This window comes from Pteropus medius, unplaced genomic scaffold, assembly GCF_902729225.1.
Source record: "Pteropus medius unplaced genomic scaffold, Ma_sr-lr_union100, whole genome shotgun sequence".
Taxonomy (NCBI): domain Eukaryota; kingdom Metazoa; phylum Chordata; class Mammalia; order Chiroptera; family Pteropodidae; genus Pteropus; species Pteropus medius.
Window position 1 is genome coordinate 16,293,034 of NW_024345601.1, and position 21,071 is coordinate 16,314,104.

Below are 21,071 nucleotides of genomic sequence, written 5' to 3' on the forward strand. Positions count from 1 at the left end.
TACATGAAAATGTATGGTCCTCATGCTACTTGTTGCTTATATTTATTTCTCTTGATCATGTTCTTCACACAAAGTTGTCCTGAAATTTCCAGGTGGGAGTAGTCAGTATCCTTTCAACATCTTCCTTCCGTCCCATGCTGTGATTTCAGGTGTATAGGACAATGAAAACTAGTTCCTCCTGAATAGAAAGAATGAAGGCCTCTGCACTTGAGTATACTGCTTCATCGAAGACTCATACAATTTTTGAATATGAAGCATTTTGATATGATAGAGAAAGTAGAGTATATAGCTTATAACAACCTAAATATTTTGTCTCTAAATGATAGCATTTATTGAGCATGTGCCAAGATTTATTCTTTACAGTGAATCACAGAATGCTTGAGTGATTGCCTAAGGTCGTAGACCTGGAATTCAGACACAGGTATTTTGATTCTAGAGCCCAGGTTCTTAACAATATTGTCATACTGCCTTACCAATTATTGTTCAACCCTGAGTATCCATGTGAGACTTTAAAAGTGATGCATGTTCATCATAGAGAAAAGAAAATGAAAACTCATAATTCTGTAATTCAGAGATAATCACTTAGTGCAGTTCCCTCCCATTTTTCCTGTATCAAATCATTTCCCTGTTATTACATTCAAATTCTTTCCAAATTTTCATGGTTATTAGTAATACAGTGATTTTTCTAGAAGTGGAATTATTCGGTCAGAAAGCATAATCATAAATCGTGCCATGTATTGATTGTCAGATTGTTTTCCATGAAGGTTTATATGCTATATTCTCTTCAGCAGTGTTTGAAAGTACATTAGGTTTATTCATTTAAACAATTAAGGTGATAACGAGGAAAATGTTTTCTTTTGTTTGTTGCTGTGTTTTGAATGCCACAGCTTTACCATGTTTCTACTTTATTTCTTATAGTCAGTTGTGAAAATTATTTATCTTTAAGGTGTTAGTTCTCAACTGGGGAGCGATTTTGCCCCCCAGGGCTATTTAGCAATGTCTGGAACCATTTTTGATTGTCATGAGGTGGAGTGGTAATACTGGCATCTAGTAGGTAGAGGCCAATGATACTGCTAAACACCCTACAGGCCCCATGAAAAAGAATTATGTAGTCTAAAAATGTCAGTAGTCCTGAGGCTAAGAAATCCTGCTTTATAGTAAGCTCCTGAAATCTAGAAGGAATCTATTTATTGACAAGATGCTCTAAACACTTACTTCTTCTAGGTCTTATTCTATTATCTAGGATTAGAAAAGTTAATGTTTTTCTGCCTTTAACAACAGCAGGCAAGCTTTGTTTTGATTAGTCACTGGATTGTTAAGTTCTTCATATTTCAAATATAAAATCTAATGGAATCAATTCTTGGGGAACTTTCTTAAATCCCTTTGAAAGTTTTGAAATGTTTTTTGTCACTCAATGATTCTGTAGTTGTATCTTCCTTTTAGATTTGCCTTAGCTACTATCTATCTATCTATCTATCTATCTATCTATCTATCTATCTATCTATCTATCTATTTTTAGCGCCTACAGCGCCCAATATTCCTAGGTGGTCTCCCATCCAAGTACTAACCAAGTCAGACCCTGCTTAGCTTCCGAGATCAGACAAGATTGGGCACATTCAGGGTGGCATGGCCGTAGATGCCTTAGTTACTTTTTAATTTGGGGTTACCACTGAAATGTATAATGTCTCTGATTCCCCAAAAAACCAACAACTTTTTTGGGAATTAGTAATTAGAATGTCTTTTGAACCTAAACTGAAAGCAACTTCTCTGACATAAAACTTAGTTACTTGGGAGCATTTAGTTGGGGTTCAATTCATTTGCCTTTAATTTTATTTTCATATACATCAATTTTCTTCTCATTAGTTTTAATAAAAATCTTATTGCAACTAGTGATAACATTCATAAAATATCATTAGGATTTCATTTCTGTATCATTAATAGACAGGAAAATGTTCAGTGTACTCATATTCCTGTCTTTTAGCTATCAAGCCTCATCAAGGGAAACATGATAAGCTTACTGTTGTGTGTTGGGGGGTGCTGATTGTCATATTTATTCTTATTAATCTGTTACTTTTTAATGTAGCTTACAAAAGTCTTGTGAATTTTTCTGAATTCTTCTAAGTATATATCTTGTGACCGCTAGTGCTGAAATAATTGTTGCCTTTATTCTATTTTTATAGTTCTGCTTTGTCTAAAAAAAGGCTGTTCATGAGCTTTGTCCTTTTGTACTTCACAGGAACCAGCACCTATGACAGAAGATCTGCTAGAAGAGCAGTCAGAGGTTCTAGCTAAATTAGGTACCTCAGCAGAAGGGGCTCACCTCAGAGCACGCATGCAGAGTGCCTGTCTACTCTCAGATATGGAGTCTTTTAAGGTGGGTCACACTATCAGAGCTCGAGTTTCTATTTTGAGCTATTCTGGGATGAAGCTGTGAAAGTCACTCAATAAGGTGGTATGAAGACCTGAATGTCTTTTTTATTAAATGTTTTTATTTCATTAGTTATAGTACCCCACATCCATCCCCTAAAGGTTATAGTCAAAGTTACTTCTTAAGTTAAAAAAAAAAAAAAAAAAAAAGAACAATCTTTGAACAATAGTTGAAAGTTGAGAATTGAATAGTTTTTATACATGCATTGGCTTTGAGATGTTTTCTTCCTTTGTGTATGTTTAGTCAATTTAATGCAAGACTTTTAAGAAACCCTTAGGATTTAACATAGTTTCCTTCATTCAGCGATTTCCTACTTTGTGACTTGCACTGAGATTAGGCAAGTAAGAAATAGAATATTTATCCTCAGTTACAGTCTATTGAGGTTGTGGGAGGAGATATGTAAATAATTTTTATACGATGAGTTATGAAGCCAAGATCAAAAAAGATGACCGACTCTACTGAGTGGGTCATGGAAAGTTTCTCAGATGAGTCACCATTTAGGATGAGTAGGCATTTGATACTTAGAGAAGACTGTTTTAGGCTTAATATGGGCCTGTATCTAGGACATAGAGGATTCAAAGAATGGTGACATTTGGCTTATTAGCTTACAAACCTAGGGATGAAGAAAGGTTTGTTTGTTGTTTTTTTTTTTTAAATAATTACTTATTCTTGAAAGTAGAGGCAAGTCTATGTATATATTTTTTTAAAAATCCAAGTGGGTAGCCCTGCAGGTCACAGGACTTCCCTTTCCTACTGCTGATACTCTGGACTGTCTCCCAGGCCCAGGCTTTCCTCTTCAGTGTGATGGTCTGTGATGGCCCCCATCTCCCTGTTTCAATAGCCCCTATTCAGTCCTGCTTTTGTGCTATGTAGGCCAGTCTGCGTTTGATTTTTTCAACATAAACACTCCATGAAAACCTATTCCACTTTCATCATCCCTGTTAGATTTGTGACAATAAAAGGGAGCCTCTTTTTCCTTGCTTATTTCCCCCATCTTTGCTAGAAGAAAAAAAAATCTTTAGTAAACCTCTTAAGAGCTGCATGTTTTCTTAGAGTCTAAAAAGATACAGAAAATCTGTGAGCTGTATTTTGCTGTGAAACAAGAAAGAGGGATGTGTTGTTTTAAAATAAACAGTTGGTACAATGGATAATGAGAAGCCAATTGGCTCTGAGGGCATATGTTAAATCAAAAAGGTAGAGAATTGGCTTAGGGTATGTGCGCATGGTGAGAAATACCAGTCTCTGCAGCCACTGTTTTTAACCTGACCTCTAGCTGCCTTCATATTCATCTGTCCCTGTCCTACTACAGTGTTCTTGCAAAGGCATGTACAGAAAGAAATTCCAGCTTGGAACTGTAAAAGCTTTTCCCCATAGAAACATATTGGCTCCTGATGGTAAGGTTCTATGTAATTTCTTTAACACTGCGCAGCAGCAAAACTATGGTTCATTAGACTCTTTTAGACTAAGCTAGACACCTACAAATCTCTTATAACATTGTTTTAATCAGAAAATAGACTATATTTCAAATAGCCATCTTACACATCTGCCCATCTGTAGGAATCAGATAATATATTCAAGGACATAGATAGTCACTTTAAAATAGATATGGTTGCCTTTCCCTTTTTTTGTATAGGATGACTTGGTTTAGGGACCCTTGGGAGAGTCCCCAGAGCTTTGGACGAATGCTGATATGTAGCTGAGGCACCTACACTTTATAATTCCAGAAGGACAGGATCTAATCTCTAGTATGCTCTTGGAGTACATACTTATAACAGTAGAACAAAGATAAGCCATAGCTGAAGTGAGTCTTGACCCTCTCCTGGTAGTTTTATGGTTAGCCTGGTGCAGTAAGGACAACCAGAAGGACGAATTCTGGTGTGAAATGTCTGTCTTTAGCACGTTCTGTAGTACAAGAGTTCAGTACTATTTTCTTTAAGGTCTCTCTCTTCATTCAAGGCCTTTCACTCTCGTTTCCTAAGATGTTCTCATGTGGGTGTGGTGTTGCCTGGTTAATATCCACATCTTTGTGTGTGAATCCTGAGTCATGCAGTAATGTTAACCCTTTGCAGTTCACAACAGTTTTTTGTTGCGATGATGCCAATAGCTCTTGGAAGTTTCTGTTGTTGACTATTGGTTAAGGACCCCCCTCTAATTCCTCATCCCCTCAGGGAGTCTTCTAAATTGGTGGGAATAGTTAATCTGGTAGCCACTTTTGCTACCAGGAGGAATTGGCAGTTTTGCTTTTCACATTTAAGACTAACCATTCTCATCATGTTGATTTTCATTTAGGTCTGAAGTTAATTTAATTTAAAAATAAAGAAAATTATCTTCTGCTTAGCATTTCTTTGTTAATGCTTACATAGCTTACTATTGTAAGCAATTAAATATATTACTCATAGCAGAAAGAATTCATTATGGTAGAGAATATAACCCAAAAGGCATGTGTTTAATGTATGTACACGTATCCTTTGAGTATTAAGGAGATGATGTGTGTGGTCATCCTTAGTACTCCACTGATGTATTACTAGACACTTGCAAAAAAGAACTGTGTGCCTTACCACTAAAACTGCAAAGCCTCTATTTTTTTCCAGGCTTGAATGTAGAATTACTTAAAGGATTTTGGCATGCACCATTGTTGATTCTATAGAATTATCTACTAAATAAAACTTTAATTAGTTAGGTTTCAGAAGCCTGAAAAACAATAGTTTGAATTCCAGTTTCTTAACATCACAAAAGCAATTTATGTGATGGTAATTTGTTACATAAAGCACAAGAATTTGATGGCTAAATAGAACTTTTTTGAGGTTAGCAGATGTTTATTGCAGTACCAGTATTGATTTATTGAGGGAAAAAAGAGCAGAACTTTTCCATTGTTGTGTTATTATTCTGGTCATGATGTATATTATTTGATTTACTTGACTTTCACTTACTTGATACCTTTTTAAGTATTGAGCAGTTATACTATAATTTTAAACTAACTTTATGTAACAATCTGTTTAAGAGAATTCTTTTCACACATAATTTTTACTTCCAAATTCATCAAATAAAAATATTTTCTTTTTTTTATAAAATGGAGACAGCAAAAAGAAAATGCTTTGGGTACTTAACACCTGATTTATTTTAAAGGTAACACCCAAACTCATGTCACATATTAGATTATATAAAGAGTAGATAGGCTTTTTGTGAAAAGGAAAGCGATTTTGCAAGTAGGTTTATCAGTAACTGTTGATTTTTATTTGATTCTGCTGAAATTTTTGCCTTGTTTTAGGCAGCTAATCCAGGCTGTTTTCTGGAAGACTTTGTGCGGTGGTATTCACCTCGGGATTATATTGAAGAGGAAGTGATTGATGAAAAGGGCAACGTGGTTCTGAAAGGAGAGCTGAGTGCCCGAATGAAGATTCCAAGCAACATGTGGGTAGAAGCCTGGGAAACAGCCAAGCCAATTCCTGCACGAAGGCAAAGGAGACTCTTCGATGATACCCGGGAAGCAGAAAAGGTAACTGAAGTTTGGGTATCTAATATTAAAATGCTAATAATTGTTCTAGCATCTAAAAATCTCACTATCATAGACATGAGAGCTTTGGACACATTTGAGAAGCAAAGCATATAATGAACTGTTTATATATCTACTATTCAAATTTAAGATTAGAACTGGTTGGGAATAGGCCAAAAAAATAAGACGTATATTTTATGTCGCATGCTTACCATGGTTCTGTCTCACAGCATATGTCAAAACCTTAAAAATTGTAATGTCCTTTGACCTAACAGTTCTACTACCAAGAAATTTATTAAAGAAATAATGAGAAATACCTAAAGATCAACGTACAAGAATGATGTTTAACAGAGTTTTTTAGTGAAAAAGTAGATATAAACCGAAATTACCAAAAATAAGGCTTGGTTCAATAAGTTACGATATGATCATTTAGTGGATTGTTTTGTAATTATTAAAAAATATTTGGAGTTCTGTAGGCAGCCACCTGATATCACATTGCCCCCCCCTTGCAAAAAACCCCATGAAATTAATAAATCATGCCTTCAACATTAAGAGAGGCTAGAGATTGCAGTGACCTTCGAATTAACTGTAAGTAGAGAAATAAGCTAAATTCCAGTGGAGTTCCTATTGCTAAAAGCCTGTGGGTGTAGAGAATGGAGACAGGGTGTTTTAAGAAGAGCTGAGAGATGCAAAAGACTTAGATGGAACACAGAATCATCCTAGAAAGAGCCTTATACTATGTGCGAAAATACTCAACACAGGTGGAGCATGGTAGTTAACAGCACAGTTAACTACAGTTAACTACAGGGCAGGGGCTTAAACGTAAGCATGACTAGAAGTGGACACTCAGACACTGCTTGGGACGAATCGGATCTATAGAGAAGGACTAATACCCCTTCTAAAGCAGTGATGGGAAAGAAGGAAATAAGGGGAAAATTAAAAATCCTGCAGAAATGAAAGAGAAACAAGACTTATCAACCTCCCTCACCTTCTGCCATCCATTAAAGAAACTGTGCAGAAGAGGATACTTTCAAACTGACATGATTGGGAATACTAAAGTGCAGACTATATCCATACAAAACTACTATAAAAAACAGAAAATGCAACTGGATCAGTTCAGATAATAAAAACATTTCACAGAAAATCAACCATGAAGCAGAAGAAAATTAACATAACATTCCATCTGAATCAAATATTCTAAAACAAGCATGAGAGATAGGAAAAATTATGTTTAATCACAAATACTAAAACCAATAGCAAAATTTGACCCAAAAACCACACAAAGAAAACAAAACCACAGCTGGTTTAACTCAGGATAGAAGTAGAAGAAAAAGATAACTATATCAAAAATAAAGACTAAATTACAAGGGGCCCAATGAGAAATAGATTCATTGTAAATTTAATAAAAGGCCTCAAGGAAAAGCAGCAAAACAGCCAAGAGAATGAAAATGGAATAAAAGAGTAAAAGGAGTTGGAGAGAAAGTGGTAGAAATGGAAGATAGAAAAATTGACCAGAAGTAATGAACTTCAAAATACATGACTGTAGAACTACTAGACTTTAAATATTTTTTAAAATAAAATCCTCAGGACCTCCAGGCAAAAAGATGAAAACTTTTATATGGCAAAAGAGAAAGTCAAAAGACAAATGATAAACTGGGAGAAATATTTGTAAGCCAGGAGAAATGTATGTATTACAGATAAAGGGTCAAATTGCTATAGAAAAATGAGCAAGAATATGAGTAGACAACTCACCAAAAAAAGGATAATTACCCTTAAACCTATCAAAAGATCTTCAACTTCATTCACAATAAGAGAAATGAAAATTAGAAATTACTGAGATAACCATTTCTCACAACATCAGATTGGCAAATTCAAAAAGCTTGATACTCAGTGGAGGGGAGGTAATTGATACTTGGAATGGGGAGCGGAGAGAAAATCTAATCCAAGCAATTTATGGGCATATAAGATATTTTTGACTGTATATTCTCAGGTGTGTTGGGAGGTGGGAAAACAGTGCAAATAAATCCTAAACTTTATTTTCCAGGTTTGTTTTGTGTAGTGATATGGGTAAGCAGTTCTGGAACTTTTAGATGGATTATTGCTTGAGCAAAAGAGTACTTAAATGTGTTGGTGTTAGTTGGAAGCCAGAATTCTCACTGTGGAAGTGAAATGCAAACATGGAATTGAGGTGGGCAAGGAAGACTCGATAGCGGTGGATTGGAATGTGGACTCATAGGTTTTGAAAATGTGAATAGGTATGTGGGTATGTACGTATGTATATATACAGGCATATATTTCCTTGTTCTCTTCTGAAGGGATCTAGAAGCAGTGACACCCCAGTAGCAGTGAGCACAATGTATATCTTGATTTTTAGAATATTTCTTTCTAAAAGGAACCATGCTTTCCTCAGAGAAATGGCCGATTTCAGGATTGGAAGAGGGAAGGTATAAGATGAGTGTGGAACATCATGTGTTACCAGAAAATAAGGAAGTGTTTGAAAAAAAAATAGGGGTATTTCATAAGGAGCTAGCCTGAAGGGCCTCTTATTGGCCAAATCTGGACAGTTTGAGTACCAAATAATTAAGGAAGGTGATGAATTACAAATCGTTAAGAAAAAAATCAGAATCCTTAGGTCCCCATTGATAATTTGTAGATAAAGAAATGGGGGATTGACCCAGCAATTGCACTTCTGAGTATTTATCCAAAGAAAACCAAAACAATAATTCGTAAAGATCTATGAACTCCAGCATTCATGGCAGCACAATTTACAGTAGCCAAGATATGGAAGCAAATGCCCATCAACAGACGGTTTGATAAAGAAATTATGGTTCATATATAATATGGAATATTACTCAGTCATTAAAAAAAAAGAAATCCTACCATTTGCAATGACATGGATGGACCTAGAGGTTGTTATGCTGAGTGAAATAAGTTGGAGAAAGATAAATACCATATGATTTCACTTATTTGCGGAATCTAAGGAACAAAAAGAACAAACTAATCAAAAACGCAAATATAGTGGACAATTTAGTGATGGACAGAGGGGAGGGGGTTGGGATATGAGAATGGGGTGAAGGGTTAAAGAGGTACAAATTAGTAGTTGATAGTTGGTCATGGGGATGGGGAGCATGGCAGAGGGAATGCAGTTGGTATTAACATGATAGCTAGGTGGAGGGCCAAGGGAGGGAGGGAGCAGTTGGAGGGGATCGTTTTATGAATTATATAGGTGTCTAACCAATCTACTGTATACTTGAAACTAATTTAAATAAATTTTTAAAAATGGAGTAGAAAGGGCATTTCAACATCAAGATGACTAATAAATATGGAGGCTATATTGGAGTTGGAAACTCTTCATTTTATAATTATATTCATAGTTGAGGTTGATCCAGGCAAGAATATTATAGATATCAAGTCTAGATAGAAATGTGGGTGAAGAGCATCATTTTGCATGGCTTAAAGTGTCTCTACAGATTACTTCAGAATTGCAAAGACATAAATAATAATAATACAATGGAGAAATAGGATGATCAAAATTAAAATATCAGTAAGGGGCAGATGGAGATTGTCTACATCAAGATGTGGTACTCTGAAGGATCCAACATCACTTACATATTGTTTGGTCAAAGAGTGCATAACCTGCGTATAATTATGAGGAAACATTAGATAAACCCCAAATGAGAAATATTCTATTTTAAAAAGAGCTTTAAAAAAAAAAATTGTTGGAGTATGTTAAAAGGACACAGGAACCAACTGAAAGATTTCCTAATGGCTAACACTGGAACAATTTGAGTGACAAAGTAGTATTGGATTATAACTCAAAGTATAAAATTAACATCGTTGAATCTGTAGTGATATGTAAATGATTGAATAAACTGGAGAGGAGACAAATCTTTCACGCAGAGGAACTCCAGATCTACTCTGCCCCCAAGGAAGTGGAGTGTAACTCCCAATGCCATAAGTGTGAGCTGTGCATTTTGACTTCCTTCTAAAGAGTACGGTGTGCAAAGTGAGGAAAAGGACTAACTTTACAGTGCAGAAACCTGGCAAACACTACATTGACCAGGTGAGCAAGCTTAAAAACAGGGATAAGACACATTGATAGTATGTACTCTTTATGTGATGTGATGAAAATAGCACTTTACCTCACTGGTCTTCCTCCCCAAAATATATAACACCAGTTTAATTGTGAGGAAAGCATCAAATAAATTTTAATTGAGAGACTTTTTACAAAATACCTAACTAGAATTCCTCAAAACTGTCAGGGTCAATAAAAACAAGGAAATCTTGAGAAACTCACTCTAAAGGGAGTCTAGAAACATAACTGCTAAATGTAATGTGATATCCTGAATGGGATTCTGGAATAGGAAAAGGACATTAGATAAAACAGGAAATTCCTTACACAAATATTGACAGAATTATTTATAATAGCTAAAAAGCAGAGCTAACTCAAATGTATGTCAGCTAATGAATGGATAAGCAAACCATGGGTATATCCATACAATGGAATATTATTCAGCCATAAAAACGAGTGAAATTCTGATACAAGCTACAACATGGGTGGACCTTGAAAACATGCTAAGTGAAAGAAGCCAGAAACAGAAGACCACATATTGTATAATTCCATTTATATGAAATGTCCAGAATAAGCAAAGCCATGGAAACAGAAAGTTAGTTTAGTAGTTGCCAGGAGGGATCAGAAGTGGGAGAAATTGGGGAGTGGCTTCTTTTGGGGACTGGGTTTCTTTTTGGGGTAATGAAAATGTTCTGGAATTAGACAATGGTGATGGTTGCAGAACCTTGTAAATATGCTAAAAACCACTGTAAACCATTTTAAAGTGGCAGATTTTATGGTATTTATGTCTTAATTTTTAAAAACTAAAGCAATATCAGTAAAGTATGGAATTGAATTAATCAGAAAGCTGGGAGGGGGTAAGACTGTACTCAAAATGTCAGTGTTATAAAAGAGACTGGAAAACGGTTTCAATTTCATTAAAGAAGTATGACAGTTAAAGGCAATGCATGATCCTTAACTGGATCCTGTATGGTGAAGGAAAAAGATATAAAAGACATTATTCGGTCATTTGACGAAATTGTGATATGGATAGTAGATTAGATTAAAAGTATTTGATCAGTGTTTAATCAAAATAGTTTGTTTTGATTACATAAGAAAACATTAATTTTAGGAAATACACACTGAGGTATTTGAAGATAAAGAGATATGATGATGTATGCGACTCGCTCTCAAATTATTCAAAAAAAAAATGGATGTGTGTATGTGCTAAAGAAAAAAACCACAGGCCCAAATTGGCGTCACTCATGCTAAAAGCCAAATTTAGATTTAATGCCTGCTAATTGTAGTTTCAACGTCTCTGAGAAACATAACCTTAACCAGTCTGGAATTTTTAGGCAACTACCAGTAAGGTAATCTGTCCGCTAGGTCCTCTACATCCCCCACAGAAAGAAGAGGCAGTCTGCAAGATAAAACCCTTTCTGTCCCCTACCCCCAGGAAAAGATATCGCAGCCCCCAAATAATCTTTTCTTTTGTTAATTGCTCCCTTACCCCACCCTTTTTCCTATAAAAACCTTCCATTTTGTACAGCCCTTCAGAGCAATTTTTCTAGTAGCTAGGTGGGATGCTGCCAGAATTATGAGTCGCTTAAAGCGAATAAGATCTTCAAATTTATTGGTTGAATTTTGTTTTTAACAGATAGTATGCACATACAGAGGAGGAGAGAAAGGCTTGTGATAAAACAGATGAGTTAAAAAGATTAACAATAAGTGAATCTAGGCAAAGGGTGTTACCAAAATAGAAGAGGTTCATCTGCCTGTGCATATTAAAGCCAATTGAGACATAAGCAGGAGTTTGCAGCAAAGAAGGGTTTATTTAAGGAAATGGCACCAAGCCCAGAGACACTGGGAGTGCTTAAATACCTGGCTCCTCAATGGCCTGTAGGGAATAGGTTATAGAGGAGAAAGATCATTAGTCATGGTAGCTAAGGAGTTGGGGTTGTGAGCTCTACTGATTGGTCGGGGGTGGAGTAGAAGGCAGTTGATTATTGCATTAGGTCCTGATGTCAGTCATGGTCTCATTCTTTTTGGTTTCTAGGGGATATGACAAGTAAGGTTATTCCATCTTAATGGGTCTGCTGCTGAAACACAACTGAGATCAAGGTGTTATCTTTAGTTTGACCTAAACTGTTTCTGTCGTCAACAGACCTGAGGCTTTGTTCTTAAAACTGTTTGACCTAAAGGCGTAATGATTGTGTGGATGTGCAATATGTGGAAAGGTAGAGAGATAAGGAAAGAAAAGAAGCAAGTGAGTCATGGTGCTATTAGACTAGACAGGGCCAATTTGAATGAAGGTAAAAGAAAAGAAAAATAATTTTAAAGAAGTGAAGTTTTTGCATGGTTACAATTGTATATGCATATTTTGTATTCTTGCAAATTTTTCTGTAGGTTAAGGAAAACAAAATTTGGATTAAGTTAACAGGGATGTATGACAATGGGAACTCTTTACTATTCTAGATGAGAGTATAAATCTGTTGAAACACTTTGTAAAATTACTAGGAATATGACTTCGATATTAAAAATTAGCATTATTTTGTGCATAGTCTATTTTTAGGTATATACCCTTGAGAAATTCCTCTACATATGCACCAGGAAACATATGCAATAATAGGAGTATTATTTGTAATAGCCAAAAAATCTTGGGGAGTCCATCAGTGGAGGAACATTTTATCAGCAGTGAAAATGAATAAACTATAGCATCTATCAACATACATACATCTCAAAAACAGTGCTGAAGTCACTGGGGTGTAACCAGAGACTTCCATTTATATAAAGATTAAAACCAGACCAAGCAACACATTGTTTAGGGCTACATATACATGTGTAAGAAAATTGTGGAGAAAACAAAAGAATGATTAGTAGTTATGCTTGAGGGGTGGGGCAGGGCACTCAGGGAAACTTGTTCAGGGAGGCACACAGGGGGATGTGGAAAGTACTGGTGATGTTCTGTTTCTTAAACTCTTGGTGTATAAATAAGTATTCATGTTTTAAACTATAAATACTGTGGTATGTGTATCTCATAATTAAAAAAAAAGTTTCAGACCACCCAAAACCAAGCCAAAAAATAAAAATCATAAGTCATTAAATGAACAAAGCAAGTTTGTGAAACAGTATGTATATTATGAATTTTTGTTACGAAATTGAATATGCATCTATATCTGTGTGTTTAAATGGGCATAGAAATAAGTCTGAGAAGATAAACGCAAAAATGTGTTCCTTCAGAAGTAGGATTTCTGGAGAACTTTTGCATTACACGTCCCTGTATGTATGTATGTTTGTATGTATATATGTATGTATGTATTTACTTATTTACTTATTTAATTTTTGAAATCTATGAGCATTATCAGTCAGCTTCACCTTATGAGATTTCTTTTTACTGCTGATGAATAAGGAGCTTAAAGGTTGGCTCCATGTGTTACATTTACTTCTCTATTTCTATAATCAGAAAAATAAAATAATTTTCATTTTGGAAAAAATGATAAACCAAAACAACTAAACAAACAAATTAAGGGGAGGTCCCTAGGAATGTTTAGAAACGTGAAGTGAGAAATCTCAGCAAGTTACAAAACAGTATTTTACATACTTCGTATTCATTCTCTTAATATATTATGTGTATTCAATGTCTTAACAAATCTTGGAATGAAAACGTTCCACCGTTAATTTCTATTTCTATTTCTAGTATAATTTACAGATGTTTTTATTTTTTTTTTGTTCCTAATTTGCATGTATTACATATGGACTCGGGAAAAAAACTTTATGAGCATATTCAACATTATTAAAGACTGAAGTACTTATTTCTTTTCAGTAACATTATCCTTACCTTTGAGAGTAGTAGCTACTTATTTGGATGAATAGGGATAGGTACTAAGAGAGCACTACTCTTAACAGATGTGCTCAGTGGTTCAGAGGATTTTTTTACTTGCGTAAATGGCCGCTTTATTCTTTGACACCTGCATTGATCATTTATTTGACTTTGTGCCTCCTTCAGGTGCTGCACTATCTGGCAATACAGAAACCTGCAGACCTTGCTCGGCACCTGTTACCTTGTGTAATTCATGCAGCCTTACTCAAGGTAAAAGAAGAAGGTAAATGTCTTACTTGATTAGTCATCAGTTATTTCCAAAAATGAAAGGTTTTTTTGCCTAAGTTATTTAATGATGGCTTTGATCTTTTTAAAAATAGAAAATCTGGAGAACATTTCTTCAGTTAAGAAGATTATAAAGCAAATAATATCTCATTCCAGTAAAGTTTTGCACTTCCCCAATCCAGAAGACAAGAAATTGGAAGTAAGTTTGATACCATGTCAGGATCTTGCCATGCATTCTCTTCAGTTGGCAATAATTACTTTAAAGATACATTTTTAAAAGGCTTTGCTTTTTTTGCTATCTTCTAATGTATGTCTTTGCCTTTTCCACTGTTAGGAAATCATTCATCAAATTACTAATGTGGAAGCTATAATTGCTAGAGCCCGCTCACTGAAAGCCAAATTTGGAACTGAGAAATGTGAACAGGAGGAGGAAAAAGAAGATCTTGAAAGGTAATTGCTAATTTGACTAACTCATTTTTGTCTGCAGTAGGAAAAGCCACCACTCTATTTAGAAAAATTTAATAGAATATTGAGATTGATTTATGGTTCTCCTATATTTGTAACAAGCATTGGCTAGAGGCAGAGAAATACCTAATTATCATAGGATTTGACCCCTACTGTATTTTTTGATTATTTGCTAGGTGTCTCCATTCCTGCCACTTTTAGAAGCAAGTTTTACCCGTCTCTTTTTGTAGCTCTGAGAAATGTGGTGCCTGCAGTTTCCTGTGGGGGAGCTGTTTCCTCTTTGTTACTTGAAATGCCCCACAGCTTTGCTTTCAGCTCTCACTGTACCTTAACCACAGTCTGAGGTATTCTGCAACTGTATTTCTGCTCAATATTCATTTAATTTTTAAAAAGATTTATGATAGCAAAGGTGCATATATTATGCACTTTGTGAATATATTTCAAAAGTGTCCAGATGCTCTTTCCAGGATGAGGTGAATGACTAGCTCAGTCTTTTCCTCCCTCTGTGACTCAGCACCATAACCAGGGGAGCCTGTTAGTGTGAGCCCGTGTTTTTGTTGGTGGTAGCATTTCCAAATTAGCTACTTCATCAGCTTGAATCTGTTATAATGTTAACATTGTCATTACCCTTTCCACAGGAATGTCATTATTGATGCTAAATAATTAATATTATATGACAAGGCATTTGTTATAGCTTTTAACAAGTTCTTGTTTGAATTTTATATCTTTTGTTGAGTGAAATTTTCTCCCAACCTTCTTTGCTTTTGAAAATTCCTTCTTTTAAATGAGAAGAATAAGCTCTAATCGTTTTTAAAAAGGCAGTATGAATTAGTGAGCAGGTGGTGCAGGCTTGGTGACTCTGTGCCCTCCACTCTGTTAGCTCCACCACATGTTATCTATGATATACTTGGAAATACAGTGTTTCCAGCACAAAATGGCAGTTTACAAAAACAAGAAATATGAATCATTGCTTTGCTGAATAAATTACACTTTGTTTTGTTGTCCAACATTTTTTTTTGATCTTGTACTGAATGTTTCTTTTTACACTTAGATAGAGATGGGCTTTTAACCAATTTTATAAAAATAGTCGAAAGGCAGTAAGATTGTCATTTGTGTAGATTTTAATTCCAGTTGTCAGTTTATCCTGTTCTGAAATTTCCGCTCCAGCCTTGGTAGGTTTAGGCAGTATCAATTTTAGGGTTTGTCCACAAAATTAATCTGCGAGGATTGACATAATGTGAACCGAGCTGCTCGCTTTCTATGCTTTCATTACCTCTCTCTCCTAGGTTTGTGAGTTGCCTTTTAGAGCAGCCTGAAGTGTTAGTCATCGGTGCAGGAAGAGGACATGCTGGCAGAATTATTCACAAGCTGTTTGTGAATGCACAGAGGGTATGTGAGATTCCCTATTGATTGTATCATGATCTCTCTAGACCTCTACTCAGTAGGATGTTGTTTTGATTCCCATACATGGCTGACTATAAAGCTGCTAGCTGAGTGTAAGTCTGGGCTTTGGGTTCGAACACTGAAGAAACAATGACTCTCAACAGTGACTTTTGAGTTTTTTGAAATCCTTTTGCTACTTTGCATGTTGAAATAAAATGGTAAGTATATTTTAGGACTTAAATTTCAGAAGTTAGAAGGGTCTGAAATCCATTGTTACAGAATCTATGATAAGGACTTGTTTAGACATGTCCAGTGCTGTGCTGTAAAAAAAAAAAACCTGTTCACTTTCGAATTAGAATCGAGTTTTACCAATTTTAAACTCCATGTACTGCAAATGGTTTCACAACTTAGCTTGTAAAGTTAGTAAATCTAACTATTTTTGTAATGGTGAAGAGATCTAACTTCAGAGATTTCATAAGAATGAAGAACAAGATTTCAGATTTTTGGGACTATGGAAACTTAGGCTTTAGCACAGAAAGAAAGCCTGGTTTGAAAAATTGTCTTTGTCATTACCTCTATTAATGAAAGCAGAGATTTAAAAATTATATAGTATCTTTTGACATTTCTAAAGCTATTAAAGTTTGGATTTTTATGAAGATGATACTGCTTATACTTTGTGCTGATATTTTCTATACAGATCTTATGTACCGGTTAAGAGGTGCTGGCATCCCGTAGATGTTCTCATGTCAGGGCTCATTAATATTAAAGATTCTAATAAAAATATCATGAAGTGCACTAAATACAGGGTGCTCGTTACCCAGCACTGTGAGGACACTAAAATGACCCAGTTTTGAAGGTGTAATTCTCAGAATCAAATAAGAAGAATTTTCATGGGTTTACACATGGAATAAAAACTTGATAATCTCTTTTAAGTCAATCTGAAGTACATCTAATTAATATATTCAAAATCATAGCCAAATATACTGATCTGAATTTATAAGAAGAACTAAAACCTGGGATTATTTATGGTCCCCTAAAGTTAAACATTTCAAGTTAAAAACTAAGTATTTTACTTCGTTATAAATTAGAGCAATAGATAATTGCTTTGGTTTACTTTGTTTTTGTCTCTGGCATGACACCAAGAACTGAGTTTGTTTTTACACCTTGTAATATCTTTGCTAGCTTACTTGCCAGAAGCTTATAAGCACATTTCCTTGTTATCAATATGAATTTTCCTCATATTGCAAAAACTCTTTCCTCTTTCCTCAGTTGTTAATACTGTGTGTTGAGGCTTTAAAATCTAAAGTATTTATATTTTTAATGCTGAATGTTACTTGTTTTGATTAGTCAAACAAAATTATTTTCCCCAAATTGGAAATAGCCTTTTCCCTCCAGACTGTAAGAAAAGGCTCATTGTAAAGAAAAGAATCATATCTCACTGTCCACTGATGATCACTGTCAATATTTGACATCTAGTGTATACAAATCTATGTATATTTTACAAAATAGGATTGTATTATGTAATTTACTTTTATTCTTATTTTCCACTTAATATAATTATCTTACTACATCAGTAAATATAAAAGTGCATCATTTTTCAGTGGCCTCATTGCATAGCTAATCTGAAGTTGTACATTTATCCCACATTATGCAGTTTTAAAACTTTCAAACCTTGTGGTGAATGTTTTTAGGGATTTGGCAGACTATAATCATATAACAAGCACTCAGCCCTTAAATGTCTGGCTAATGTAAACCACTCAGGTTTATTCATGTAACTTTTCGTAATTTACTGACACTGTATATCAGTTTTACTAATTAAGATTTTAACTTTTAAAAGTATGAAATTTCACTGAGAATTTTTATAGCATATAGTAATTTTACATATTTAAAACTTTCTTAAAATTATACATTTAATAAATTTCATTAGGATTATGTTTCAGTCACAGTCTCTCTCTCTCTCTCTCTCTCTTCACACACACACACACACACACACACACACACACACACACACAAACTTAAATGGAACTCAGCAAATAAACCACTGACTGAATTTTGCTTCAGTCTTGCTAAATTGAATAGCTCTGAGACACCTATTCTTAAATTTATTGGATTATTTTTCAAGCTATGAGCACTTTTTTTTAGCATCTGAATTCTCTAGTAAAAGAGCTAGCTTTTTGTTAAATCATTTCCCCATTAAATGACACTGTATACCTGTTGAACCATCTGATGCATGAATAGTGGGTATGTCTGCTCAATTTGATAGCTAGGTGTGTTGTATGTGGTGCGTGTTTGTCTTGATACTCTTGATAGTATCATGTTCCTTAATGTAGTGCATGCTTTCTGAAATAATCTTGAAATCTCTCGTTTAGCTCTTTTTAAAAAAACCATCTTGCTTGTTTACTTTTCATCATTGTTTCTTTTCTCACCCTTTCTCAAGCTGACTGAATCTTCTGATGAGGTAACGAAATAGCCTTTGTCCCTCAGTTCCTTGTTCTTCCCATCCTTCTAACTTCATAAGGTCATTAAGACTAACCGCTCTTTAGCAGTCTGGATTTGGCATACTTTTCTTGATGTTTAGCATAATTTCATATTTCCATTGCCAAAACAATTTTTTCCCAAATCAGTGGTATCCTGAAAGAAATAGAGTAATCAGTTAAAATGAGGGCTCTAACTAAATATATATTTTATGCAGTTTTAATGAAAAAATAGATGCCTTTAATATTGTGAACTTCTCTTTTGTGGCCATTGCTACATTACATGAATTTCTATCACTACTGAGCACATTAGCCACCCACCAAACAAAAACAGTGTTCCCAGTTTTAATTTGGCAAATGAACCTTAAAAAGAATTGAAAATTGGGAGAAAAACCATTTTTCTAGACTCTGGAGAGAAGCAGCGCCTTATGGACTGAAGACATCAGACTTGGTCTTGTGTCATTGCTAGAAGAAACCAATAGAAAACAGTACATTTTCCCTCTTCATCAGATGTCTGAATATGACCCTCACTTTGCATAGCAGATTGCCTGACAGTCATTATCCTTTCTGTCTCTGTCACCAATTTATTTGTTATCTCTGGCTGCTCATGCAGTGTTTCAAGCTTCTTGTACTTTCTGTTGTGTTTTTTTTTTTTTTTTGAGTAATCACAACATAGTTGACTGCATTACTGAATAATGTAGAACATTTCTGTGTGTTTATCATGTTTATTCATCTGCCCTTCAAAATGATCTAAGTTTAGCATTTGACTCGGTCTTGAATTTAGCATTTGATTCTATTCAAGGCTGCAGCCATGGCTCCACCGGAGGAGGAACTGAAGAGAATGGGCTCCCCAGAAGAGAGACGGCAGAACTCGGTGTCAGACTTCCCAGCCCCTGCTGGCCGGGAACTCATTTTGCGCACCGCGGTGCCCCGCCCCGCCCCCTACTCCCGAGCGCTGCCTCAGCGCATGTACAGTGTTCTCACCAAAGAGGATTTCAGACTGGCCGGTGCCTTTTCATCAGATACCTCCTTCTTCTAATTCTTCTAGAGTTACCTCACTTGTGGCGTCAGAGACAATGTTGACCCCTTCGGTGGGAGGGAGGTTGAGCCAGTCAGAGCCCTAGAGGCCATGAGCAGGGCCTGTCCAGTTGAATGATCAAGCATCATACCAGCATCCGAAAGATGTGACGCCAAGCTTGAGCTGTGTTGTGTCTTGGTGGGAGCAGAGGGAATGGGCTTGAGCTACTGAAAGATTTCTTTCCCAAATCTTTTGTGGGGTGGGGTTGGGGATCAAAACATAGCAGGAGCTCTCTGTACTCACTCTGGCAAGATTGTGCTCACTTATTCTTTTCTGTGACTATCCCTTAGGCTATTGCCTTGCATTCATAGTGTGTAAACGCTCCTTGTATTTATTAGTATCAAGTATCCAGAATAGAGTGTCTGTTAACTCAGATTTCTGGATATTTTGGTGGTAGCTTCTATTCCCAGAATCTGTGTTTTTAAAATACTAAATGACATTCTGTTTATTCAGTCACCTGATGGCCATCTTTATTGTACTTTCTATGAGCATTTCGAATATTCTAGGAGAAAGCCTAGAATTTCAGTTTATGTGTTTTTCCATATAACTGTGACCTAAATGTATTCCTTCTGATAAAACTATATATTAAATGTTGCTGCAAATTAGTTTGATATCTATCTTGTAAGATTTGTTTCTCTTACTTGTTTTAGGTGCCATGTAAGTTAGATATCAACCTGCAAATTGTCGTGCTCTTATTTTTGTTGTACAGCATGCATTCTTTTTTCTGTGGTTGCGGTCTTGGTACTGTATTTAATGAAGTAGAGATCAACACATGCTAAAAAGATAGCCTTGGTTCATAGAGATTATCATGCAGTTAGTATAATTTGGTATATATGCTAACATAATGAATAGAAAATTATTTTAGTGAACTATTTTACTTTTGTATTTTAGTTAAAATGAAAATAATTGATTGGGATGTGTTGTAGTACCGAGCATTAGGATAACAGCTACATATTTCTAGTTACCTGTTGATCAGAACTTAATAAATCTGTTATACGGCTTCTGTTCAGTAATCTTAAATCTATTTTTAAGCCTAAAATTCCCACTTTAATCCAAAGTAAAAAATAGTATACTGAGCATAGACCTTGCTGTGAAACTTCAAAGAATTAGTAGAGCTGTGTAAACCTGTTATATTATTTTTATATAAAAAAGTGTGTATGTGTACACATAAAGGTATATATATGCACACATGTGTGTGCGTGTGTATGTGTACGAGAAGGAGGGGAGGCCCTGGTTGATTACCTCCTGGCCTTCATGGTGTTTTTCTCCGAAATGATGGACTTGATTGCTGGTGCCCTACACAGTGCAGGCCTGAGCACTGAGTGATGTACCAAGTAGAAAACATTTTCAGGGACAGAGTTTGTCTGCTTTATAATGAGGAAGTTAAAAACAAAGAAACATTTTACAAAGAGAGGTTGGACTTTAAAAAGACATGAATCTAATAAAAAGGAAAGTGTTGCTTTCTCTGGCTAATTTTCTCTTCTCTTCTCCCCTCTGATGAGCGTTTTGTAACTTTCAGTTTTGTGCTGTCTCAGATCTTCCTAAATATTTGCAGCCCACTAGATCTTGCAGGAGTCTCAAGAACCCTCTCGTA

At 35.4% G+C, this 21,071-nt stretch overlaps 2 protein-coding genes and 1 pseudogene across 5 annotated transcripts in view; 1 reads left to right on the forward strand and 2 right to left on the reverse strand.

The window, feature by feature from the left end:
* The window catches only part of RAB3GAP1 (RAB3 GTPase activating protein catalytic subunit 1), an 89,065-nt gene extending 68,125 nt beyond the window's left edge, over positions 1-20,940 (forward strand). The window contains exons 18-24 of the mRNA XM_039874559.1: positions 2,237-2,374; positions 5,697-5,924; positions 13,979-14,075; positions 14,173-14,276; positions 14,412-14,527; positions 15,829-15,931; positions 19,202-20,940. Coding sequence (XP_039730493.1) covers positions 2,237-2,374; positions 5,697-5,924; positions 13,979-14,075; positions 14,173-14,276; positions 14,412-14,527; positions 15,829-15,931; positions 19,202-19,438 — 1,023 coding nt within the window. The 3' untranslated portion in view covers positions 19,439-20,940. The remainder of the gene's footprint in view (positions 1-2,236; positions 2,375-5,696; positions 5,925-13,978; positions 14,076-14,172; positions 14,277-14,411; positions 14,528-15,828; positions 15,932-19,201) is intronic.
* ZRANB3 (zinc finger RANBP2-type containing 3) overlaps positions 1-21,071 on the reverse strand; it is a 279,275-nt gene that overhangs the window by 36,242 nt on the left and 221,962 nt on the right. For 3 of the 4 annotated variants that reach the window (XM_039874537.1, XM_039874538.1, XM_039874534.1), the window contains exon 22: positions 18,015-18,556. The exons of the other annotated variant lie outside the window; for it this stretch is intronic. In XM_039874537.1, coding sequence (XP_039730471.1) covers positions 18,500-18,556 — 57 coding nt within the window. In that variant the 3' untranslated portion in view covers positions 18,015-18,499. Of the gene's footprint in view, positions 1-18,014; positions 18,557-21,071 lie in introns of those variants that run through there. 4 annotated transcript variants of the gene reach the window in all.
* LOC120612045 (uncharacterized) lies at positions 1,520-1,638 on the reverse strand (annotated as a pseudogene).